Here is a 22,904-nt window from a genome sequence, read left to right on the forward strand (position 1 = left end):
GTAGGATCTTCATTTCTAGGTTTTAGTCAGATATTGTACAGTGCAAAGAAATGGTATAGCACAGGTGTGCAAACTTAAATAATAAACTACAACATTTGCCATATTAACTGAATCACTAAAATGCTAAATGAGAATTTTGAATTAAAAAAAAGCAAAATGAAAATAGGTCAAATTTACTACAAATCTTGGAAACGTATGTACTGCTGTGGGCTTACATATTACCAGAGTGTACAATTCTATATGGTCAATAAATCATGGGCCTCAACACTAGGTCACACATATAGTTTAGGAGCCGCTTTGTTGTCTTAGAATATGATTTACAATCAGTCCCATTGCATCTGTACTCCAGCCATCCCAGGACAAGTAAAAAACCCTTTTGCTTTAAATCCTCCTCTGTTTTGCTGAATCGATTAATAAGCTGGTCAACCTCAGACAATTGTAATCAATCATAGGTAGGACAGTGCAGAATACACAAGAAGCCTGCTAGTCCGCATTGTTTCAAGACAAAGTGGAGCAAATAATGGTTCTCTCAATGCTTACAATCCCCCTGGGCACAGTGTTTGCACTTAATACCATAATCCAATACTATAGGTCATCATTCATATAACTATCGTCTTCATTCTAAATGCCAGGCAGAGTCCATTGGGTGGTATAGTGTAAACCACGAGCTGCAGCCTGCAGTTAGTCTTGAAGCAGATCGTGCCAACAGAAATGATCTTTAAGTGCTGTTGACGTATGACGTTATTAACACTTCAACTTCTACGTAATGACACGGCATCATTTGATCAAAGCATTCTGTTAAAGCGGTTTATCACAACTGGGGAAAAAAATATAATATTCAGTTGCTAATTCTTGCAGATTCTGGGTGAGCATACTGCTAGATATGGTGTTGTGGTGCAGGATTTTATGGGTCTGTCAAGATATAAGACAGCAGCAGCAATACTAACAGCCAAGAAGAGTAGAGCCCCAAATTCATACCTGACTTGAAACTCCAAACCCTCTTACAGCTGTCACTGTCATCAAAACCACCTGTTCTTTCTGAGCAGCGGCCCAAGAAGAAAAATGTCTTCACCAAGTGAATCGTATCATAAATTCAGTAGGCAAAAAAGGATTTCCAGTAAGCTGCATGAAGAGTATACGAGATGAAAACAACATAGTTTTTCTTTATTGAATCATGGGAATTGAAAACTGGTGGTAATTCTGTACTGGTTCCTGACTAGTAAGAACAGAAATATTGAAAAGCTGGTGCAGTGCTGTTATCGGTATTTAGGTAATGTTGTTTAGGTAATGTTGTGCAACTGAGTGTTTACATTCTGTGTTCTCCACTTATGATGGTTGGCAGGACAACATTTTTGAAAGTGTGGGCTCACTTTGCTAAATTTAATAAAAAAAGCAGCTAAATGCAAAATACATAAAAAGCTTGAGCCTTTTGGCAAAGCGGCTGCTGCACCTAACGTTAACGTTACGTCCTCAGGGCCGACTCCAAGCTCCAATTCTAAAAGTGTGACTGTCTTGATCACATCAAGTCAAAACTTGACCTGTTTTTATTAACTCCGGAAACAGTTAGCATCGGTTTTAAGCACAAATAATTTATGTTCCTAAATAATCACATAGACGTCAGTCCAACCTATTTTCCATCGCTTGACAAGTTAAAATGATTGGAAATAGCAGCACAGTGCCTCAGAGCTGTTGCCAAGTTTATTGTGAAAGATTTACAGCCCTTCATTGTAACTGGAATCCAGTTGGTTTATGGACGCTCAGTAGCCAGCAGTGGAGTGTAACTCAAGTACTTTACTTATGTACAAAATTTGTGGTACTTGTACTGTACTTCCATTTCATGCTCATTTAAACTTATACTCCACTACATCTGAGAGGGAAATATTGTACTTTCTACTCCACAGCATTTGTCTGGCAACTTTAGCTACTGAAGTACTAAACAGTATATAAAGTACTAAAGATTAGCGCAACAAAGACATTCATGCAGTAATATCACACTGAGTACTTTTACTTGTGATACTTTCAGTCTTCTCAGCAGAATCATTGTTGCTATACTGATCCAGTGAAAGCACAGGAGAGCCTTCTCCGCCAAATCTAACTGTGCAACTATTTGCTATAAATGGTCCATTCCTTGACGTCCTTGAAATCATGGTGGTATAAATTGGCACTCAGGGGTCAGTGTGAAGGTCTAGAAGCCAAATGGACTTCACTTATGCAGCACCTCTATCTTAATGGACAAAGGGCTTTACAGTTAGCACTCACTCACACACTCACACACTGACGGCTGAGGAGCTGGCCTGACAATCGGGAGCAATTTAGTGCAACTCAAAAAGTGTCCTTAGTTTAAAAGTCTTTGAAACAAAATACCAAACCAGGTTATTATTGCCTTTCAAAATGCCCTGATCCAAAAACTAGCCTTATCTGCCACTGGTACTTTGAAGCTTTGTTATGTTTAGACACAAAAATAGTTGGTTAGAGTTGGGGAATTCATGTAGGTTGGATTAAAATAAGTCTTTGGTTAAGGTTAGGGAAAAGACAGTGGTCATGGTCAACAGAAACCAATGTTGACTTTTGGCATAAAAACCTGAAATGAACAGCAGTTTCCATAGATAAATCCTTTCTTGATCCATCCATACACCCCATCCTCCTCCCTAAGAGGCTTTGCGGCCGGTAACAATGTTGGTGGCTTCTGACAGATAATAGTCCAATAACAAGAGGTCTTTGCCACGTAAACATTTTAGGCTTTGAACAAACAACCAAAGCCGTCTTTCTTTTTCTGCTGAGGGCAGTTTCGAAATGTCAGATTATTATGCATTATGCAAAGTAACCTTGCAGCCCAGCTAGCTTGCTATCTAAGCCCAAAGTGAAGTGTTCAACAGAGTTTAATGGAGCTGACATTTTGCACACTACAACTAATAGTGTACCACAGCAGGGACTAAGAGTGCCAAAGGTGTAAAGGTTAAAGACAGCCTCCTGTTTTACAGCAGACAAATAAAAAAAAAATTAACTTTTTACTGATATAAATCAACAGATCTAAATCCACAAACACGTTAAACTTGCATGGTTACCAACTGAACAGCTATTATCTGAAAATGTTTCGCAATGTCTTACGTCACCAGAATATAAAAGACTATATACATATGGATTGGTCATATACTGAGTAATACTGTTACCTGTGCCTGACCAATAAACAGGGAACCAAGCAGGAGAGTATCTGGTCTCATCATTAAATGTCTGTTATGTACATGTAAGAAGACCTATTCAAAGCTTCACACATTTCAAGCATGCAGCCCCATATACAGATCAATACTCCACTCCTCTCGAGGAGAGGACTATATTGTTTCAGACTATAATTTTACCCCCAAGTAGCACAGACATTAACAGCTATTTCTCTGAATTGTAACTTCAGAATATATGGCAGCCATAAAACAGATAGCAGTATGTTTCCCCCTTGAGGCATTGCCTGTTTTCCCATCTCATGGGGTTGAATTAATAAGATGCTTTATATGAAACATTCAATCAAACAAGTCTGTTTTCCAAGTGATGATTTTGTAGAAATGATCCAACCAGAGAAAGATAATTTTATGGTACAGGAAGTAGCCAGTAAGAAATTATGAGCAATTTATCTAATGCATCTCTTTTTTCCCGTACGCTCTCTGTCTCACACATGTCTGTGCTGCCACAGAGCACGAGGGAAATAGCAAAATGAGTGTCTTGCACATGACCTAACACTCACTTCTTGTATTATTCAATGAATATATTCGGTTGCAGCAATGATTCAGGAGCAGAAATGCTGGATGAGCTCTAAGAGAATGCAAGAGACAAAAGACCAATCAGAGGCCTCTTCTGCAGGGACGCCTACAGCCTAGGCAAAAGCTTTTATCTGTCAGACACTCAATGCTTATCACATATTTTCAGTCTTCCAATCATAGGGAACTGAGAATGACTCTATGTTCAAAATTGCACTGAGTAACTGTGAGCGAGGATGAAAAGGAAAAAGAATAAATTCCCAGCCACACAGCCATAAAGAGTTAACATGTTTCACCGCAACTACACATCTTCAAAAACACGTGCAGTGAAGATCCCTGACTGAGATCAAACAAGTAATAACTTAATGGTCCAAATGGAGGGTCTTTCAGAAAAAAAAATTGAATTCTGCGATCACAACAATGGCACTGAAACATGCAGAGCACAAAATAAGAACTCCCTTAGAGACACAAAGCTGGTTGCAACATGAATCACTATCATGATTTCAGTGCAGTGGTTTTAAAGTGCTTTGAAACGGTGTGATCTACATATGAACTGCATAAAGCGCTGACAGCTTGGGCTGGCAAACAATAGGATTGAAGGAATCTCAAAGAGACTCTTTAGTTGTGGTTTGAGTAAACAAACAGGGATAATAATTTCATTCAAATCCGGGCAGAAAATTCACATTATGCATGTAATCCTTAAACACAAACAGTCCACAGTGTGCAGAGGCATACTTGAGCTGAAGAACAACAATATGGAGTTACTTGATTATATGACAGTGGAGATCAATGTTACATCAACATGCGGGAGTAGGCGGTTTAATGGTATTATGGTAAGGACACAGTGCTGTAGGAGGTAGTTAGCTGATGTATGCAGATGTTGAAGGCCTCCAGTGAGAAGAAAGTTGCCTAGAGGGTCAGACACATCGACTTGTTCTCAGCACCACAGTAACTCAGTGAGTCTTAATCAATTGCAGAGCCTGCTGGTGACAGCAAAGAGACACCGAATCAATGACATTATATTTCAATGGAAATAAAGTATGACTTATTGTACTCGTGCTGTTTTGGGCAGGAAACATTTGAATTAATCAGGGAATTTGCAATTTGAATAAAAAGCTGCTTTAAGAACTGTTGGCTATGGCACAGGTCATTATGTCAGACAAGGCAGGATGATCAATAGCCAATTTCCTCAAAGTGTGATCACAGTGTTGATTTGAGTCTTAAAAGCTATATTCAAAATAAGAGTCATTAACTTTCACTCGGAGAGCAACCAAGTTGTTCTGATGGTGCACTTGGGAGAAAAAAAACAGAAAGAGTAGCCTAAGGCAAAAACAAGGAAGCAGCAAACTTTTTCATAAAGTTGTACTGAAAACAATAACAGGCGATGTCACTGCACACATAATTGCTCCAACTGGCAAAGCATTTTCTAAGGGAAGAATCCATCAACCTTGTTTAGAAGTGTAAAATATAATGCTGTAGCATCTCCAGACAAATGAAAAAAAAAGTGTCTCTGTTTAAAACGTACTACAGGGTGAAAACAAAGATCTCATGTCTGTAACCTGGAGCAAGAAAGGTAATCATCAAATTTTTGGGGGGACACTGTAGAGGGGGAAAAGAAATGGGAAATTATCAAAGTTGACAAACAGCTAGGTTTGCACAACAAAGACAGCTGTAACTGGAAATAGAGACACAACCAGTCCAATTCACCACCACTTACTACCCAAAAAGTAAAAGCACCACTAATTGTAGAAACAGCCATAAATTCAGGGCTGATATTGCTATGCTCATTAAAATTTTCCCAATATGTCCAAATATAAAAATAGCCAAGTTTGCGATAAGCTGAGATAAACCCACTTGCAGGGACATAGTTTTGGAGACACTCAAAGTAAATGGCAAGACATTCTGCGAGTCAGGGCTTTCGAGAGTACAGCAGGAATTAATCCTAAATTAGGGGGATGTGAGCATTGATGGGAGACGGAGTCTGACAGTTATTACTATTACATCAGTCTGTTGGGCTGCTCAAGTCATTATTTCAGCCAAGACCCTGTGACAAGCACCGGCCCACAGCTCCCGCTACTTATTCTCCACAATGAGATGCCCTGGAGGAAGTGAGGGAACATGCACTGAGATCATTAACTTAAGAGCACTAAACCACTCACATTTTCATCCATCTGCACAAGTAGTCCAAATGAACCCAGCAGGCTACTGAGCTCTACTCAGCTCACCAAGGCCAAATAGGGCTGAGGAAGAATGGTGTGGAGTATCAGATCAAACCTTTCTTTAAGGCAAAGGTTCAAGGGTTTGTTCATGAAAAGTATGTTCACTGCTCAGTGGCCAATTTACTCTAAATGCACACCTTTTTTTTTTTCTTTTTTTTTTTTTAATCAGCAGTTGGGTACTCTTCTTCTAGAAAACCTGAGGACTATTGGTCCTCAGGCAGAAGATGAACATAGCCACGATGATTAAACTGCATTTTAATCATTTAAACTCTAATCAGGATTTAAGATTCAATTTTATTCTGGAAAATTCTCCAAGCATCTTGTACTTGAATATACTGTGGTGGAATGTTTTAAATCCATTGGCAGATTTTTTTTACTTGCTTTTAAGAAAATTTGCACGGACCCCAGATCATCCTAATTCCCTGAGTTTTCCTTTACCAATACTTTCAATACTTTATATATATATATTTAGTATAAACTAGACTGTTTGCCTTTTACAGGGTTGAGAAAGGCAGCACAAACTAAAAGATTTACCTTTAGACGTGTACATTATTTAAGTCTGGTTCGGAAAGACGGCATCAGTAGCTTCCTCATTTAAAATAACAAGGATGAATTGAACTGAAAGCAGTAATATAAAGAGATGAGATGATTACCGCCGATATTTGATGATTACCTCTGATGAAAATTTAAATCACCTGAAGATAACGATAATAGGAGAGATGACAAATGACTGCCAAATCACTTGCTGAAGCGATGACTACCTTTTCCATAAGAATCTGTCAACACAGTATCTTGTGGATACAGTGTCAAAGAATCTTATGATGACATTTACATCTTTGATGCACGAGTGCATCTTATAAAACATCAAAACTTTGTCAAACTTGAAGATGCAGATACTTATCTGGTCTGCACATGAAATCTGACTTGGCATTTTGCAAATACACTAAGCAGCATCTGTGTACTCTTGCATGTTTTACTCAACCAATTTAACATAGTATATATAACTTGAAAAAAAAAGAAGAGAGATGACGATGATGATGAAGTAATACACATTCCTTTAAATATTCATATAACTAATATAATAAAGGAATACATATTTAAGATAATAAAGACCTAAAGTTTATGTTCAGATATATTGCCTTCAGATTTGAAATGAAATCTATTAAATCACACCACTTTCCTGGGATAGAGTATATACTGGATGCTGACTGACAGTAAAGATTTCAGTCGGCATTTACTATCCAAAACTGGATGTTGTATCCGTTTTAATTCTAATTTGCAATATGGAACAGTGGACAGCTAAAACTGAATTATCTATAGCAGCTCAGTCTTCCAGTGGCTCCAACATTCTACTGACTACTTTATATAACTGCTGTTATAACTGAAAATCATTCAAGTCTGGGCTCAAACTCCTCTGTATTTGAATCAGGGCCTCAGTCTGAGGTGGCCATCCACATGGCAACCATTAGAGGTGCAACCATCATCACCACTGCCTCTCTGGCTGCCAGGGCGATGCATCCGTCTGGAAAAGGATAGCACTCCTGGCAGGCACTGACAGGGTAAGACTCACTCTGGGCCTATCGCAGGGGGAGATTGATGCACTTCTCAGTGGGGTGAGAGCTGACATTCATTTTAATTAGGCAGGCGAAATATTGTCTCTGCGGCATGTAGCTTCCCTTGCCTTATCCTTAACTTCTCTTCTTGTTGTAAAAAAGGAAAAAGGGCCTCCAGCGAGAAATGACCTCCAGAATAGGCCACAAATCAGCTACATATATCACTTCCAAATCCAGATGACATTACTGTGCTTAAGATGTTTGATTAACATTTAATTAACATTTGTATGACATTTCAGATCAGAACCAAACAAAAATATGACTGGTTTCTTTGAGCATGAGGTTCACACCAGCGGGAGGACTCAGTGTTCACATGTCATGTAATGTAAGTAGTCGAGGAACAAGGGAGGGGTTCATAAGTTCAGGGGATAGTGTCACTCTAAAGAGGGCATTTTAATGAGCGTGTGATTCAGGAGAGCTTCATGAGATGCTTTTCATTCAGCAAACATCATTAAGGCCCGAAGGAACCATGCAAACAAATGCACACACACACACACAAAAAAACCACTTAAGGGAAGTCACAGGAAAAACACACAACAGTCTATACAGCATGTACCTGTCGGTGAGCCAATTAAAATCCGAACAAGAGTCTCTGTGGCACAGAGGAGAAGCATAACCAGCACCTTTAATAAACCCAGCCGCTAGCCATGTCATTGCTTCCTGCTCCACATACTGTTTATCTTCCATCCCCTGGCAGTGACATCTGAGACAGAGCAAGGAATAAATAGATAATCAAGAGAGAGGTATTTGTTATGTACCTTAGATAATGGAAATCTTGTCTAACATTAAACACAACACATGCTTGTAAAATACTTAACCACAATTTCTTCGGGTAGAGAGTTAACAATATGTATAATAGATTCCATATTTACAGTCCAATTTGTAATATACAACTAAAGGAGTATCTTAGTATCTATTTTTCAAATCATAATCTAGTTTTACCCCTCTATGTCTTATTTGGAGGTGAAGTAAAAAATCATTCCAAATGGTCTAATAAACATAATATTTAGTTGACTCACTTCATTTGTTATAAAGCTACAGAGGCAAGACGGAACTGCAATTGTGACAGCATGGCAGGCCTGTTGAGACTTTGATATGTCCACAAGTTGAAGAGGTGTGCATGGGGATGAAGTGAGACCGATACTTTGTATATAAGGGATTAGGATGATGGTTTGTTTTCTTTAATCCTCTCAAAAAGCAACAATCGCAGAGCAAAAGTGTTAAGAATGGATTAACCAGTATGTTTTTGTGCTGACTTTCTCTCCGTCCATATGTGGTTAACTAGCTAAGTACATGCAGTAATAACAGTGATATTTTACAAGTGAGGAGTGTTTTATGCTAAATTATTGTGGGGTTACAAGTTTACATTAAAAAGCCCTAGTCAGGATTACAAAATCCACTATGTACTATCTCCCCACTGTGTGGGAGCTGGTCTAGGGTGCTTCTGCTGTGCACCAGAGTATAGGCCAATGTTAGCGGCTCCGTCATGCATGTAGTAATTAAGTGCATATTTACTTTTTATTTCATTATCGGTATAGCTTAAATGATAAACCCAGCATAATGTACATTTCCACAGCACCAATTCATATACTGCTCAACACTTGCCTTGTTTGAGTTTTGACCATGCTGGTTTCACTGACTAATTAATTCCAATCAATATATCAAAAAGAAGCACTGAAGTTGATAATAGGCTATGAAACATATAAAAAGGATTTGCTTTTTGGATTTGATTTCAGAAGATGCAATGCATGGCTCAATTGCCACAAACATGCATAATGTTCGTGCATAATGAAAGCTGTTATGCTGTTGTTGGAGAACCTTGCTAATGCAACAGAGTTGGTGCCACTGCAGTAATTCAGTTCTTCTCATGAAAATGGAGGGGCACAGTTACTGATATGCAAATGGTATTGAAGGGTGTCTTTTTGTTTTATGGCAAACTGTGGAAATGGAAATGAGGATTCTTCTCGTGTGTCCAATTCTACGATGATAGAAATTCATAATACAGAACCATGTGCATGTGCAACTTTATACATCTGGCAAAAAGAATGTGTCTGCATTAGTGACTTGTAAATTGTAGTTATATCTGCAAGCACAAAAGTTAATTTGCGTATCAGTCAGGTAGGTTCGTAACAATTAGCATTCTAATTAATTAACAGACGGTTGCGGGTAGGTGACATAACTAAGTACTATAACAGTATACTGTAACTGTTGTTAGTCAAGATGGTGTTCGAGATCACAGAAAAAGGAATTTATTCATGTCATGTTGTGCGTAACTTTAGATCATAAATGTGTCGGGTATGAGTTTAATCTACAGATCTCCAATTGAAAATGATCATCTATGGATGTCAAAATGTGGCCTGCAACAGACTGGGTAAGGCTTGTTTGTGGCCTCGCCAATTGCCTCTCACTCTGTGATTTCAAACTGAAGCAGTTCTTGATAATTTGCAGCTCCCACTGGCTGGTTCAGAGAAGTGAGGAGTCAATAACAATATAAAGCAGCTCATAAAATAGGTGTTTCAAAACTTGTGAATCACTGCCACCACAAGAGGTCTTTCGGCATATAGGCACGAAAACTATTAGGTTGATAAGACAAGCAGACATACAACCAAACACATGACCACCTCCAGGCCAACACCTGGCAGAGATATTAAGATAAATTGAAGATAGATTCATTAATGCTGCTCAGTGTGCTCTGTAGGTGACCATCACAGTAAACATCTTTTGCTTACTGATGAGCATTGCTTTCTTTGAGCTGTTGCTTTATACAGCATATGAGAGGTGGGCATGCTGCCAGATTCAGTCCTGCGTCTGCATATATCCAGATGAGAGCTCAGTAAAGGGCAAAACTTTGAGTATGTTTAAAGGTCATGCATTAATGGTTACACTTCCTCAGACGCTCGGTAATCGACTGTGCCACTCACCAAGACTAGTCAGGGTCAAAGGTGACACAACATGAACACATGATGGGGGTGACACATTCATTACTGGTTGTGCGCCAGCAGTTACTCAAATGGAGAACCCACTTTTGAACATGACACATATCACAACTGTCAACATCCTTTTTCAGCAACAGTTTACTGTAGTGTAACAGCCTGGGACACTCACCAATTACTGTTCCAAGAATGCGATTCGTGTCTGACAGTCTCTCAGAAGTATAACGGTGGTTAGTGAGAAGATGAAACCAAGAATCTCCTCTCCCATGTCCCTCCCTTCGACTCTGTCCATCTATCTGCCTTACTTCCATCCTTTTGAGGCTGTGACCCACAAGCAGTCACTCGACCCTTGGTCAGTGTTTTGGATGACTGCGGCGGTTGAGCCTACCGACAAGCCATGTGGGCCACAAGTGCCTCCTGCCTCCACATCCCCTAGACCAGCCTTTCCATTAACAATGAGTGCTTGTCAGTGGATAAGGCAGACAACAATAAGTCCCATCGTCTAGCATTAAGCTGTATGCAACTGTATTACATGGCTCAATTGAGGAGCTGTGCCAAGCTAGCAGTGGTTGAGGCGAGGCAGTGATCGGCAAGCAGGAGCAGGCCAGAGATGTCTCCGATGAAGTTACGGCAGGACTAAATTGGTGCTGACAGACTGCAATTAGGGGACCCGTCGTCGCCTGGCGTCAGCTGTCAGTGACCCAAGTATTCTCTCAGTGAGTAAATCATGTACTGTAGAAGGTGTCCACTTACACTTTTGAGTGAATGCATGATGTACTATGATGTCAAACATGTATTTACTTCTCAAATAGATGAGTATAGTTAGGAGCTGATTGAAATTTATAAAAAATAATTAAAATTGTCAAGTTTGCGTTCATCAATGCTCTTGTGACTTGAATGTAAGACACATTGGACATAATCAAATTCAACAGTGAAAATAATTAATCAATTATAAGGTTGGTATACCCAGAATTAAAAAAGCAAGAACAACAACTGCAAAACAAACATGTTCTCTTTCAAAGCTTTCATGGTATCTAGCCATGTTTGCTTTTACGCATTAATGTTCGTTCTTAACCTGGAAGTGATAACAGGTGGTGGGGGCATTAGATGTGAAAGACCTTGAGTTTTCTCACTGCTATCCATTGATGAGTGGGACCCCATACATAAAACTTTAAGTTCAAGGCCAAAAGTCTACACACAAAAACAGAAATGTGCATACACATTCTTTTCTTTAGATGCATAAAACCTGTTTTACACACTTCAATTATTGTTGAACTGGGCGTGCATTCACAAGTCTGTTTTCCCACTTCAATAGTAGCTTTAAAATGTAGCACAAATATCCTAATCACCTTTTGCATATCTGTACCTCTGCTTGCTCCACTAGTCTTTCAGTGAAAAGAACAGCAGAAGAAGTAGCTAATTTCGACGATTGCATGATGTTGGAGAAGTTCTCTAACAGTCCAGCAGCTGTAATTATGCACCACCGTTACGCACAGCTGTGTTTATTTAAAGCACCTGTATTATAATTAGCTCATTACATGTATTTGCAAATGCTCATTGGCAGTCATTATCATCATCATCAAACGTCAGAAAGGCAATAAGTGACTTAGCTTATAGCGCTCATATTAAAACGTACATCACTATGTGAACTGAAAAAAAACGAAAAAGAAAATTACATAATTCTTGAGATTGGCTAAGAATCTGAACAAATGTTGATTAAATGTTAGATTCAGTCCGTGGAAGAGACAGAGTCTGATGATTCAGGGGAGGTCTCACCCACATCCATGGCAAAAGTCTCTTGGTTGACATTCCTTTTAAGTGTCGCATGGAGGTTGAGGACAGTACCTGTGGAGTGGCATGCCCGGATAGTGACTCCCTTTTTAAAGAAGGGGGATGTACTCCAATTATTGGGGTATCACACTGCTCTGTCTACCCGGGAAAGTTTGCTCCAGGGATGCTGGGAAGGAAGCTTCAGCCAATTGTTGATGCGGCTGGTGAGGACTAGCTTTCCTTCTGGTGATACTGGGGTACCAGGGCCGTTGCTACGAGCCATCCGTTCCCCAAATAACCAATGTGGGAGCTGTGTCTGTACCGTCTGCACTACGTCAAACATGTTTTGAGTGGATGCTGGACTCCACCAAAGCTATTCCTTGTCACTGATTACATTTGTGATTTTCATGGACAGTATGTCAAGGCGCAGCCACAGTGAGGAGAGTATCTGGTTGCATCTCTGCTTTTTGCACATGATGCGATCCTGTTTGCTTCTTTAGACCTCGAGCATTCACCAGGGTGGTAGTGTGAGCTGGTTGGGATGAGAGTCAGCACAAGTCTGAGGCCATGGTTCTCTGCCGTAAAACAGTGGCTTGCATTCCATCCTCGTTGTGAGAGGGTTGCTGCCCAAAGCAAGGGAGTTTCAGTATGTTGGGGTCTCAAGAGTGAGAATAAATTGGAGCATGAGATGGATAGATGGTTTGGTGCAGCATCAGCAGTAATGCAGGTGCTGTACTGGGCCGTTGGGGTGAAGAGGGAGCTGAGGCGGAAGGCAAAGCTCTCGATTTACTGGTCAGTCTACATTCCAACCATCACCTATGGTCATGAGGTTTGGGTAATAAACCAAAAGAACAAGCTTGCAGATACATGGAGGAGTTTTCCTTTCAAGGTGTCTGGGCTAAGCCTTAGAGATAGGAACAGGATCTTGGTCATACAGAGGGAGCTCTTAGAGCTGCTGCTTCTTTGCATGGCAAAAAAACAGTTGAGGTGGTTTGGGCATCTTGTTAGGATGCATCCCAGGCCCCTCCCTTTAGAGGTCTACCGGGCACATCCAACTGGGAGGAGGCCCTGGAGCACACCCAGAACTCGCTGGAGGATTACATATCTCAACTAGCCTGGGACTGCCTCACAGTCCCCCAGGAGGAGTTGTAAAGCGTTGTTCAGGAGAGGGATGTCTAGAGTGCCTGCTTGCTGCCACTGCAACCTGAACCCTGGATAAGTGGAAGAAAATGGATGGATGGATGGATGGATGGATCTTGTAAGCCAAGAAATCTAGCTAGTACGCAACATTTTGGTTTTCTTTGTCCAAGTTTTGATACAGAAATGTTTTTGTATCCACCCCAATACAGCGGAGGTGAATGAAACTACTTTCTACTGTAAAAATAGTCCCTATCGACAGTGTGGTATGTAGAATAATGGGGAGACTGATTCTATACGGGTATATCTATACCCTGCTGATGAATTTCTAAATGTCATTTTTCATAGCTGTGAGTGCCGAAAAATGGAATTCCATTCAGCTCCACAGTCTTAGTGAGGAGAAATCTCAGATGGCAAAATCTTAAAATCTGGACAAATAAAACCAGAACTACCTGCATAAATAGATACTACTAGAGGGAAGTGGGTTTTGTTTTTGTGTTTTGGATAAACCAACTCCTTAAACCTACACAGGAAAAATCTAATTTGTGTCAAGGGCACCATACTTTAACTTGCAGCATTCGTTACATCTCTTATATAGATAAACTTTACAATCTGTATGTGCAAATTATAAGATTATATGATCATATCCAATTAATATTGTGTTTCCTACCGCAAACCAATACAGTGAGTGAAGCAATTAATGGAAACTCTCGAACATACTTTCAAACAGCCTGTCTTTTTTTGGGTTTCTTCTTCAATAAGCAGCATAGGGATGTAGAAAAGTGTGGTTTGAGTGGACACCGGAGGACAGAGTTCCCATGTGTGCAGCCCATTGAGACAAAAGCACTGGGAGGGATACTGGGCAATACCATGAGGCCCTTGATGAGGGACGGGATAGAGACAGAGAAGGAAATAGCAAAATAGCAAAAGAAAGCATGAAGACGGTTGAAATGAAAAGTTGATTATTTAAAGTTCATTGACCCCAGACACCCTCTGAGAACAGCCTATCAGACAAATTTCCAGTTCTTCTCCTCTCCACAGCCTTCTTAATTTAAATTGTTATCTCCATCCCTCTGACTGCTGCTAAGGAGCATGAAAGAAGTCCGCTCAAAGGCTCTGAGAGAGAGACAGAATGCAACACAGAGAGACAAGACAGAAAGAGCAACCCAATCATAACTAAAATCAAAAATACAAAAGAGGACAAATGACGATAAAGCATGATGTTCTTTCTTCATATCCAAAGGCAATGCACTTTTGTAAAAGGGGGCCATCCTGATTCTTTGTCTTGCAGTGAGAAGCATACTGGCTTTTTAAACACAGCAAGGATGAGACATGTAGTCTCAGAGCACCAAGTGATTGCCTCTGGATTGCAGTGGTTATGTTTTAGGAGGGAAGGGATTTCAACAAAGTTGTTTTACTCTTTTCATCCACCTTAGCCCCCTCAGAATACATCAAAAGACATAATTCTATTTAATCAGAGGAAAGAACAACAGTAAGACAGATTGCATGTTCCTTCCCTCCACCCATCCACGCACAGTCTTATAGCAGGGGATGCTGCCTCAAGTTGCACTACACAGCACCATCTAGTGGCAAAGTATACAGCAAGAGGTAGGGCAACATGGGAAATGGTATGAGGCAGGTTTATCACTCTATTTTAAGGGACTCTCAATCCACACACACAATGAGAAAGTCTTTCAGGTACAACAAAGCCATCACTATTATCACTGTACCCTAGAAGCTTATGCTTAAGAATACATTCTATTTTACTACATGAGATGTTGTGTAATTTTGCACATCATTCCTATACTACTGTATATAACACTACTACATTTTTCACCGTTTATACATTTATTTTCTATCATGTGTGCATATGCTATATGTATATTACATACAACCTTCAGTGTACACTTATATCCCATTTTTACCTCCTTCGGTAGTTCTGTTTCAACCGCAGCTTCAACTTCTTTCATTGCTTCAACTTCCAATTTCAGTTCAGTTCAACTTTTGCCATGTACATTTTCTTCAGAGAAATGATCTATTTATTATTTATTGTTCTTGAAATGAAGTGTATTCTACTCCATGATCTTACTACACATTTTATTGAAACAAAGAGCCAGCTTTCTCAAATCTGCATACTGCAACAGGCTCTTGTTTAATAAGTTAACCATATATCCATGGAGATAACAAAGCACAGCCTCTGACCTGAGTGAGCAGTAACTTGCTGAAGCTGAAGGTGATGTTACATTCATGACGGCTGCTTTGCTTGTGTTTATATGATTGTGGTATGCCCCTGAGTTGTTACTTATTCAACAAAAAGCTGAGAGAGGCTGTCAGTCAGTGGTTGTGTACAGAATGAATGAGGGACCAGCAGCAGCCACGGCCAGTCTTCTCATCACTGTCTTGGGCTCATCGACAAGCAGTGACATTGGTCAGGCAGCGTGTTCATGAAGTGGCTTTGGGGGAAATCCTGAGGAATATTTTCAGACGGATACTTTCAAAATCCAGCTACTCTTGCTACTTTCTCGAACACAGCAGACCCTGCCTTTAAATGTATAAATGAAGGTACAAATGTGCAGTGTACTGCATTATGTCTCTTTGCTCACGAAACAAGTGGCTAAAGTAATTTTTTAAGGCTCTTTTTTTAAACATATGTTACATTAATGCAAATAACCCATGTTTGCTGTGGATATTGAACTGTGTGTACAGTTGCTCTCATTCAATTTATAATTTTTCAAGGTCTAGGTGTAGTTCTACTTGTTTTTTCCTCACTCTGCTGAATCTATTCTGAATCTTCATCTGGTCTGTTTTTTATGTGCTACTGTAACACCTAATGTCCCCCTTTAGAATCAATGAAATGTCCTTAAATTATCTTAATTAGCATAATAATAGCTGTCAATAGCCATACACAAAGTATGGTAGTATACAAAGGCTGTTTTGTTCTAGACTGAATGGCCTCACACAGTCAAAGGCCGAAGGCCAAAACCCAAAGCCACTAGCGTTGTTTCCAAGATTATATCTGTCATTAAACTTTTGCAAGTTTATGTAGCAGTACAGATCCACAAGAGCCTGAAAAGTGCAGCAATCAGACATGAACCTTCATGTTTGCGGTTCACAAGTGGTGCCAAGTGCTGTGAGGTGCTGTTGACAGTGTACAGCTGCCTCCCCTGAAGGCACACCTCAGCTCAACACAACTGTAGCACCTCAAAAGCATCACATCTCTGACAGTTGTGACGCAGTTCAGGGATATATACACTGTCCAATCACACTCGTCTTGGCTGATAGTGCAGGAGCCTTTTATAAGGTGCAGTGGTTGGTTGGTGAGATTTGCTGTCTTCAGGAGGCAGCATGCATCAAACCCTCATCAGTCAACACCTAAGGCAGATCAGGCTCTAGAAACTAACACTCACAAATAACATATGCACACATCAGCACACACACATACACACACTCCACTCCCACACAGACAGAAATTACTCTCCACCTGCTAAATATCTCTCACCTCATCAAACATTCAAGCCAGAGAAGGGGAAGGTTGTGAAGTAGAGTGTGGCAGGAGATCTTTTTTTTGTCACCCACACAACAGTTTTTGCCTAGCTATTCTGGGACTTTTTTCATTAAAAGCAAAGAAAGCTAATCCCCTTGGGAGCTTGAATTTTCTCAATAAATTTCATGGGAATCTGTCTATTAGATTAAGAGATAGCTCATGTGCAGAGTTGATATTTTGGATCAGGGCTGGTGAGTAGACAGCTCATTATGTGTCCAAAATGGAAAGGGTTCATCCTTGATCCTATGAAGCTCTACAGATTTCATAGAAACCTGGCCATTCATTGCTGAGATATGGTCTGAACCAAGGAGTTAGAAGAATTAACAAAGAAGACCAATGGCCAGCACTCCCAAAGAAGTGCTGTTAAGACAGCCGGGAAAAAGTGAGATGATAAGTAGATGGGATAAGGGTGGTCTTCATTGCCCATTGTTTTCTGTCCCCTGTTTTTTAGTCTCTTTATTAGCCAACTACATGTACTACTTCAGCTTTTTGACCGTACTTGCTATGACAAACAGATTATTTTTCTCTTTGTCAATGGATTGCAATAAAATGTGGTACAGACATCAGTGTCCTCTTCAGAATGAACTAGAATCCCCTGACTTTTCATCCAGCGCCATCAATGGGTCAAAATATAAATGTGCCCAATTCTTTGTTTATAGCCAAATAGATGTGAAATGACAAAGCAATGCCATTCCCATCAAACTCAGCTGCTCACAGAGGTTGGCTGCAAATTATTAGTCTTGTTTTACTTCTGAATCCTTTCTTCTTAGTCTCAAAGTCCTAAAATTTCATAATAATATAGAAAATGTAAGTATTCAAACATTAAACCAACACACAACAGTGAGGACCTCTGTCCAGAAAATAAGTGTGCAGGACACTGTTGGCTATAACATTTAAAACAATATGAACAATTCTACACATTTGAGCACCTCTCCATAAGCAGTGTTTCATGGAAGGCTTATAGTTCCGCAGAAAAACTGGGGATGATTCAGATCATGGAATCATCAGGATTTTTTTTTCCTTTCACAAAAGTTTGAACAGTGAAGCAGAGTTACGTGGCCAAACTGGATGAGGAAAAGATAGCTACTCTTCATTTGAGCTGCACGATTTCATGCTCTGGGACAAGCTATTATGTAGAAACTGGTTTCCCTAAACAACATCCATTATGTGTTAAGTCCATGAAATAATCACTCTCATCCGTCAAAATTACAACAGACTGATTAGCTGTCAAGTGGTTGCAGAGGTAAGAATGGGTGAATAATGCATAAATGCAAATGTAACATGGCATTTCAATGACCAAGAGGCTGGTTGTTTTTCTGCTGCTTTTAATTGGTGATCTGGTGACCCATGCTTGTATAAAGTACAACACAGTAACACAATGAGAGCCCAGCCGTGGCATGCATTAAGTGTTGAAGGCTCACCCACACACGTAATTACCACAGTCTTTCTGAGGTTTTCTATGCCATGAGCGTTTGTAAAGTGGTGTGGCTTGAATTTAGAAATGACTTCCCTGGGGGTGTGTTGACTGTGTTGGTCTGCAACAGGTCCCAGCAACTGGTATATGTAATTCATATAGACAGGGGGGGGGGGGGGTACATGACAGCACTTAAGACTAGGATTCAGCTAAATAATGATATTTTATGGACAAAAGCTGCAGACGTTTTTGTGCTGAAATTTGATATATTTATGTCAACAATCACAGCAGTACTGTTGCAAAAGCTTTTACCAGGCTTTTAAAAGACCATTTGCACAATCACACAAAGCTCAAAACAAAAGAAAGGAGAGAGAGAGAGAGAGACAGAATTCAGGTTATGGGCCTGTGAAATAAGTAATCTTGATGTGCTCTACATAAACTCAATTTTCATCTTACCATTAATGGACAAATTAGCGCTAAAATACAATGTCTGATCAATATTCCATCTTTAATTTGAGCATAATATCTTCCCATTACATCGGAAAATCAACATAATGTGTCAACATAATGGGTCAACTTTAAATGACAGCTGTTACGTGATGTGTTGTCATCGTATGTACATGGACTCCAAGTGGAAGTTGATATATCTGAAACAAAGAAACCTAAAGAAATCCTTTCACTCGGTCTGAGGATTTGAATCTCAATGCTTTTTGAGTAATGACCAAAATGTGTCTGTAATACTAAACTGTTATGAGCAAACACTACTTTCTTTAGGCTGCAAGGCTGTTTGTATTGACATAACATTAAAAACGAATGCATTCGAGAAGCTTTGTTAACACAAAATGGATTTGGCAGAAAAGCATGTTTAAGTTCATCAGTATAAGGTATGAGAAAAAGACAATTTACCACAATGGTACTGTGAAACTGTGTTGGCATCTGTATTGACGCATTTAAAAAGATATATCCAGACCCAACTCTGACTGGATATTTGTTGTCTGTTTATCCAAGCAAAACAGGACTTTTAAGGCGAATACAGTTTTTTAAAGATATGGTTTCATGAATATATTGATTTTAGAAGTATCTATTTTCTCTATTAGAAATTCTTGTTTTCTATTGGTCAATATTACCTCTTCATCAGGTAGGCTGAGTTTATATACTTCTGCTATAGCTCATGGGGACCATGGTGACTATAAAAAACATTATGATATGAATTAAAGTCCTTTTCCACTCTAACAAGTGGAGAAAAAACTAAGAGTGAATAACAAAGACCACAATTCTCAGAAACCTCAGCATATTTAAATACCTGCTAATTAAATTAAGCCTGAAAATGTGTCCCTGTGCAAACTGCATTTCAGCAGTGTCAGAAGTGACAGTAGATCTATGCAGTAAGTTCTGTAAGGAATAGTGAGTCGTGCCCACAGGCTGCAGAGTTAATGATGTCAACCATCACCAAGGAAACACTTTGAAACCAGGAGTTTCAGGTTAAAATGTACAAGGGTCAAGGAGCTACGTTAATTAATTGTCATTCTACAAAACAGGGTTAAATAATGCAATGCAAGTTACAGTCCCATTTTTATAATTAGGAGAAGAATCAAGAATAATTAGTTAATTAGTTGTCCTTGGCACTTTGTTACTTATTGGAGCCAGACTGTAACTTACAGAAAGAGGTGGGGTGAGCAGCAACAGCCACCACAGCTGACAGAGTTTTTGAGCTCTAGTAGCGCTATGGAGCTTTTTTGTTCATCTCATGCGTGTGCACGAGGACACACACACTCAAGCGGGTGTTGAAATAGTCAGTCCTGCCAATGCTTTAACACTATTCAACTGATCTACAGGAGGTGGCAACACGACAAGCTATTCTGCAATCAGCAAAGGCACGGACGAAGCAGACTGGAAGCTAGTAAACATGGATAAAATGAATATAGATATAATAAAATGCAAATGTTTTATGAGGAAAGACATGCATTCAACACATTTCTTAGAGCTCAAGGATATCCATATTGTCTTAGTGAGTAACACTGAATGTAAACATAGTTTACATAACAAGAAAACTCCGCAGGGAATCTTTAAGAAAACATCCTCCAGAACAAACCTCTCCTCAAGTTAGTGGTATTTTTTTTAATCAAAGTCTATGTTTTCAAAAAAAGGAAAATTAGCTACTGAAACAATAGATTTTTGCAAACTTTCAAGAGAGAGTGGGAAGCTGTCTTAATGAAAGGCTCAACATTTAGGGACGGATGAATCTCTGCATGACCAAATGAACCAGATCAACAGTGAAGATACAAAGCAAACTGCCATCTCTGGCCAAATCATCATGACTGCATCCATCCTTCCATTCATACCTCTTCCAGTCTGGTTTGTTTACAGAGGACTTGTGGCCAAAGAAGCTTTCAGTAATTTCCTCTGGGAGAGATGGATAGAGCGATACTCCAAGGACAAGTGAGAGGTGTTGAGAGAACAAAGGCAGGATGAAGAGAGGACAACAGGGTGTCTCTGTGTGTGTGCAGGTGTACTTCTGCTTCTATTAATGTGAAGATGTTGGAGTTTTTGGACTTTGAAGGTAGTGAAGAACTCATTTTTGTTAATACTCATTTCATCAAGAGGTTGATTTCAAGCTAGGACCTGTGTTTAGGATTAACAACACATAGGACATAGGTATAGGACTAAACCATGCGTACGTATGTGTGTTTATGTCTTACCATCGTCTCTCGGCCAATTGGAGCAGAGAAGACATACTCCAACTGGAAAACAATTGCCAGAGCACGATGATTGGTCAGCCGGAGCTCCAAGCTGCTGCGAAGAGCCAGCATTTGAGGGAGGGATGATGTTGCAGAACTGAGGAGAGAGCAAAGAGACGCACACAGACATAGTGAAGGTGTGAAGGGTGTGTAGAGAGAGAGAGGCGCAGAAAACGTTGGGATGATGATGATGATAATGGCACCTCAATGAGGATTATTTGTGACTTATGTGCTTTAAAGCCATTAGTGAAGAAAATGACAATAAAAGTCCCCTTATTTCTTTTATTACAATTTTATTTTTTATTAAAAAGAAAAGAAATCAATGCGCTGGAGGATTTATACTCGCTTGCTAAATGTTCCCTGGCAAGTACCGGCCTCCTGTGTGAGCAGTGGAACAGCACTCTTGGTATTCGTCATTCACAGTTTGCATACACCATAGGCGGGAGCATACTGTGGAGAGCTGGCGTGTCACGAGGTGGGGCCAAGCGCCTTTTCTTTTTTCGCTTCATGGACTCTCTGGAGAATGGAACAGGCGAGCACTTCATTTTTTTATTTTTTTCATTTTTTTTCTCTCTTTCTCTGCTGTCTGGAAGCACCAAGCATAACACACAAGCAAGACAGACTGTCAGCTTCTGCTGGCAGCACCCAAAAAAAGGTAAATATTAGAATCATAATTATGGGTGTTAATCATAGTAAATGACTTTACACAAGCACTTTCTTCTTCCCAGAAAATTGAAAATTCAGAAAAGTACCTCCATCTACCCTGAAACACTGTGCTCAGCTGTCTCTGGTGTTCACAGACATTTTTAACTCCTCACTGGAGACATGCCATGTGTAAGCCTCCACCACCCATCCCCAGAAAAACAAGAACTACGCTGACCTCTGTGGAAATGAAGCAGGCATGTAAACTCATCAGGGGTGAAAAAAGTGACAAAGATGCCAACCCTCCTGAGGGAGGAAGGGGGCATGACACCAGGGGAAGAAAAGTGTTTGAAAAATCAGCTTTAAAATATGAGTCTACAGTTAATGTCAGTGTGAGGATAAAAGGAAAAAAAATCATCCAAGAATGAATGTAATCATACTGCTAATGTAAGGGGGGGGCATCTGTTCAGGGCACAAAAAACATGATAAATTTGCCCACAGGTAGAAGATGCAGATAGAAGAAGATGCAGATACAACTCACTGCTGCGAAGACAATGGAGATTTCTGGAGATTTCAGGAGAGACCCTACCACACCCGCCCCCATCACCTTGTCAACCCTGTGGAGTCCTTCAGCTTTCTGGGCACCAGCATCACCCAGTACCTCAAGTCAGAGCTGAATATAGCTCCCTTACCAAAAAAAGCTCAGCAGAGGATGTACTTCCTGCAACAGCTGAAGAAGTTCAACCTGCTAAAAACAATGATGGCGCAATGATTGTTCTACACCACCATCATTGAGTCTATGCTCACCTCCTCAATCAAGATATGGTATGCTGCTGCCACTTCCAAGGACAAGGGCAGACAGCAGCGTGTCATTTGTCCTGCTGAGAAGGTGATTGGCTGCAATCTGCCATCTATCCAGAACCTGCATGCCTCCAGGACTGTGAGACGGGCAGCAAAGATTGTGGCCAACCTCTCCCACCCACAAACTTTTAGTGACACTCTCCTCCAACAGGAGGCTGCGGTCCACTGAACCAAAATCTAACATCACAAAAACCATTTTCAGCTGGTCTCATCAACAAAGCCTGGAAACCTCCCCTGACACAGACTCTCATCCCCCTCCAATAGACACTACATGTTACATTAATGTG

The 22,904-nt window shown here is 40.1% G+C and overlaps 1 protein-coding gene across 1 annotated transcript in view; it reads right to left on the reverse strand.

Annotated features, from left to right (window-relative positions):
• The window catches only part of nphp4 (nephronophthisis 4), a 153,849-nt gene that overhangs the window by 76,653 nt on the left and 54,292 nt on the right, over positions 1-22,904 (reverse strand). Inside the window, exon 8 of the mRNA XM_070840057.1 lies at positions 21,076-21,211. Within this exon, the coding sequence (XP_070696158.1) occupies positions 21,076-21,211 (136 nt within the window). The remainder of the gene's footprint in view (positions 1-21,075; positions 21,212-22,904) is intronic.

This window comes from Pempheris klunzingeri, chromosome 11, assembly GCF_042242105.1.
Source record: "Pempheris klunzingeri isolate RE-2024b chromosome 11, fPemKlu1.hap1, whole genome shotgun sequence".
Classification (NCBI taxonomy): Eukaryota; Metazoa; Chordata; class Actinopteri; order Acropomatiformes; family Pempheridae; genus Pempheris; species Pempheris klunzingeri.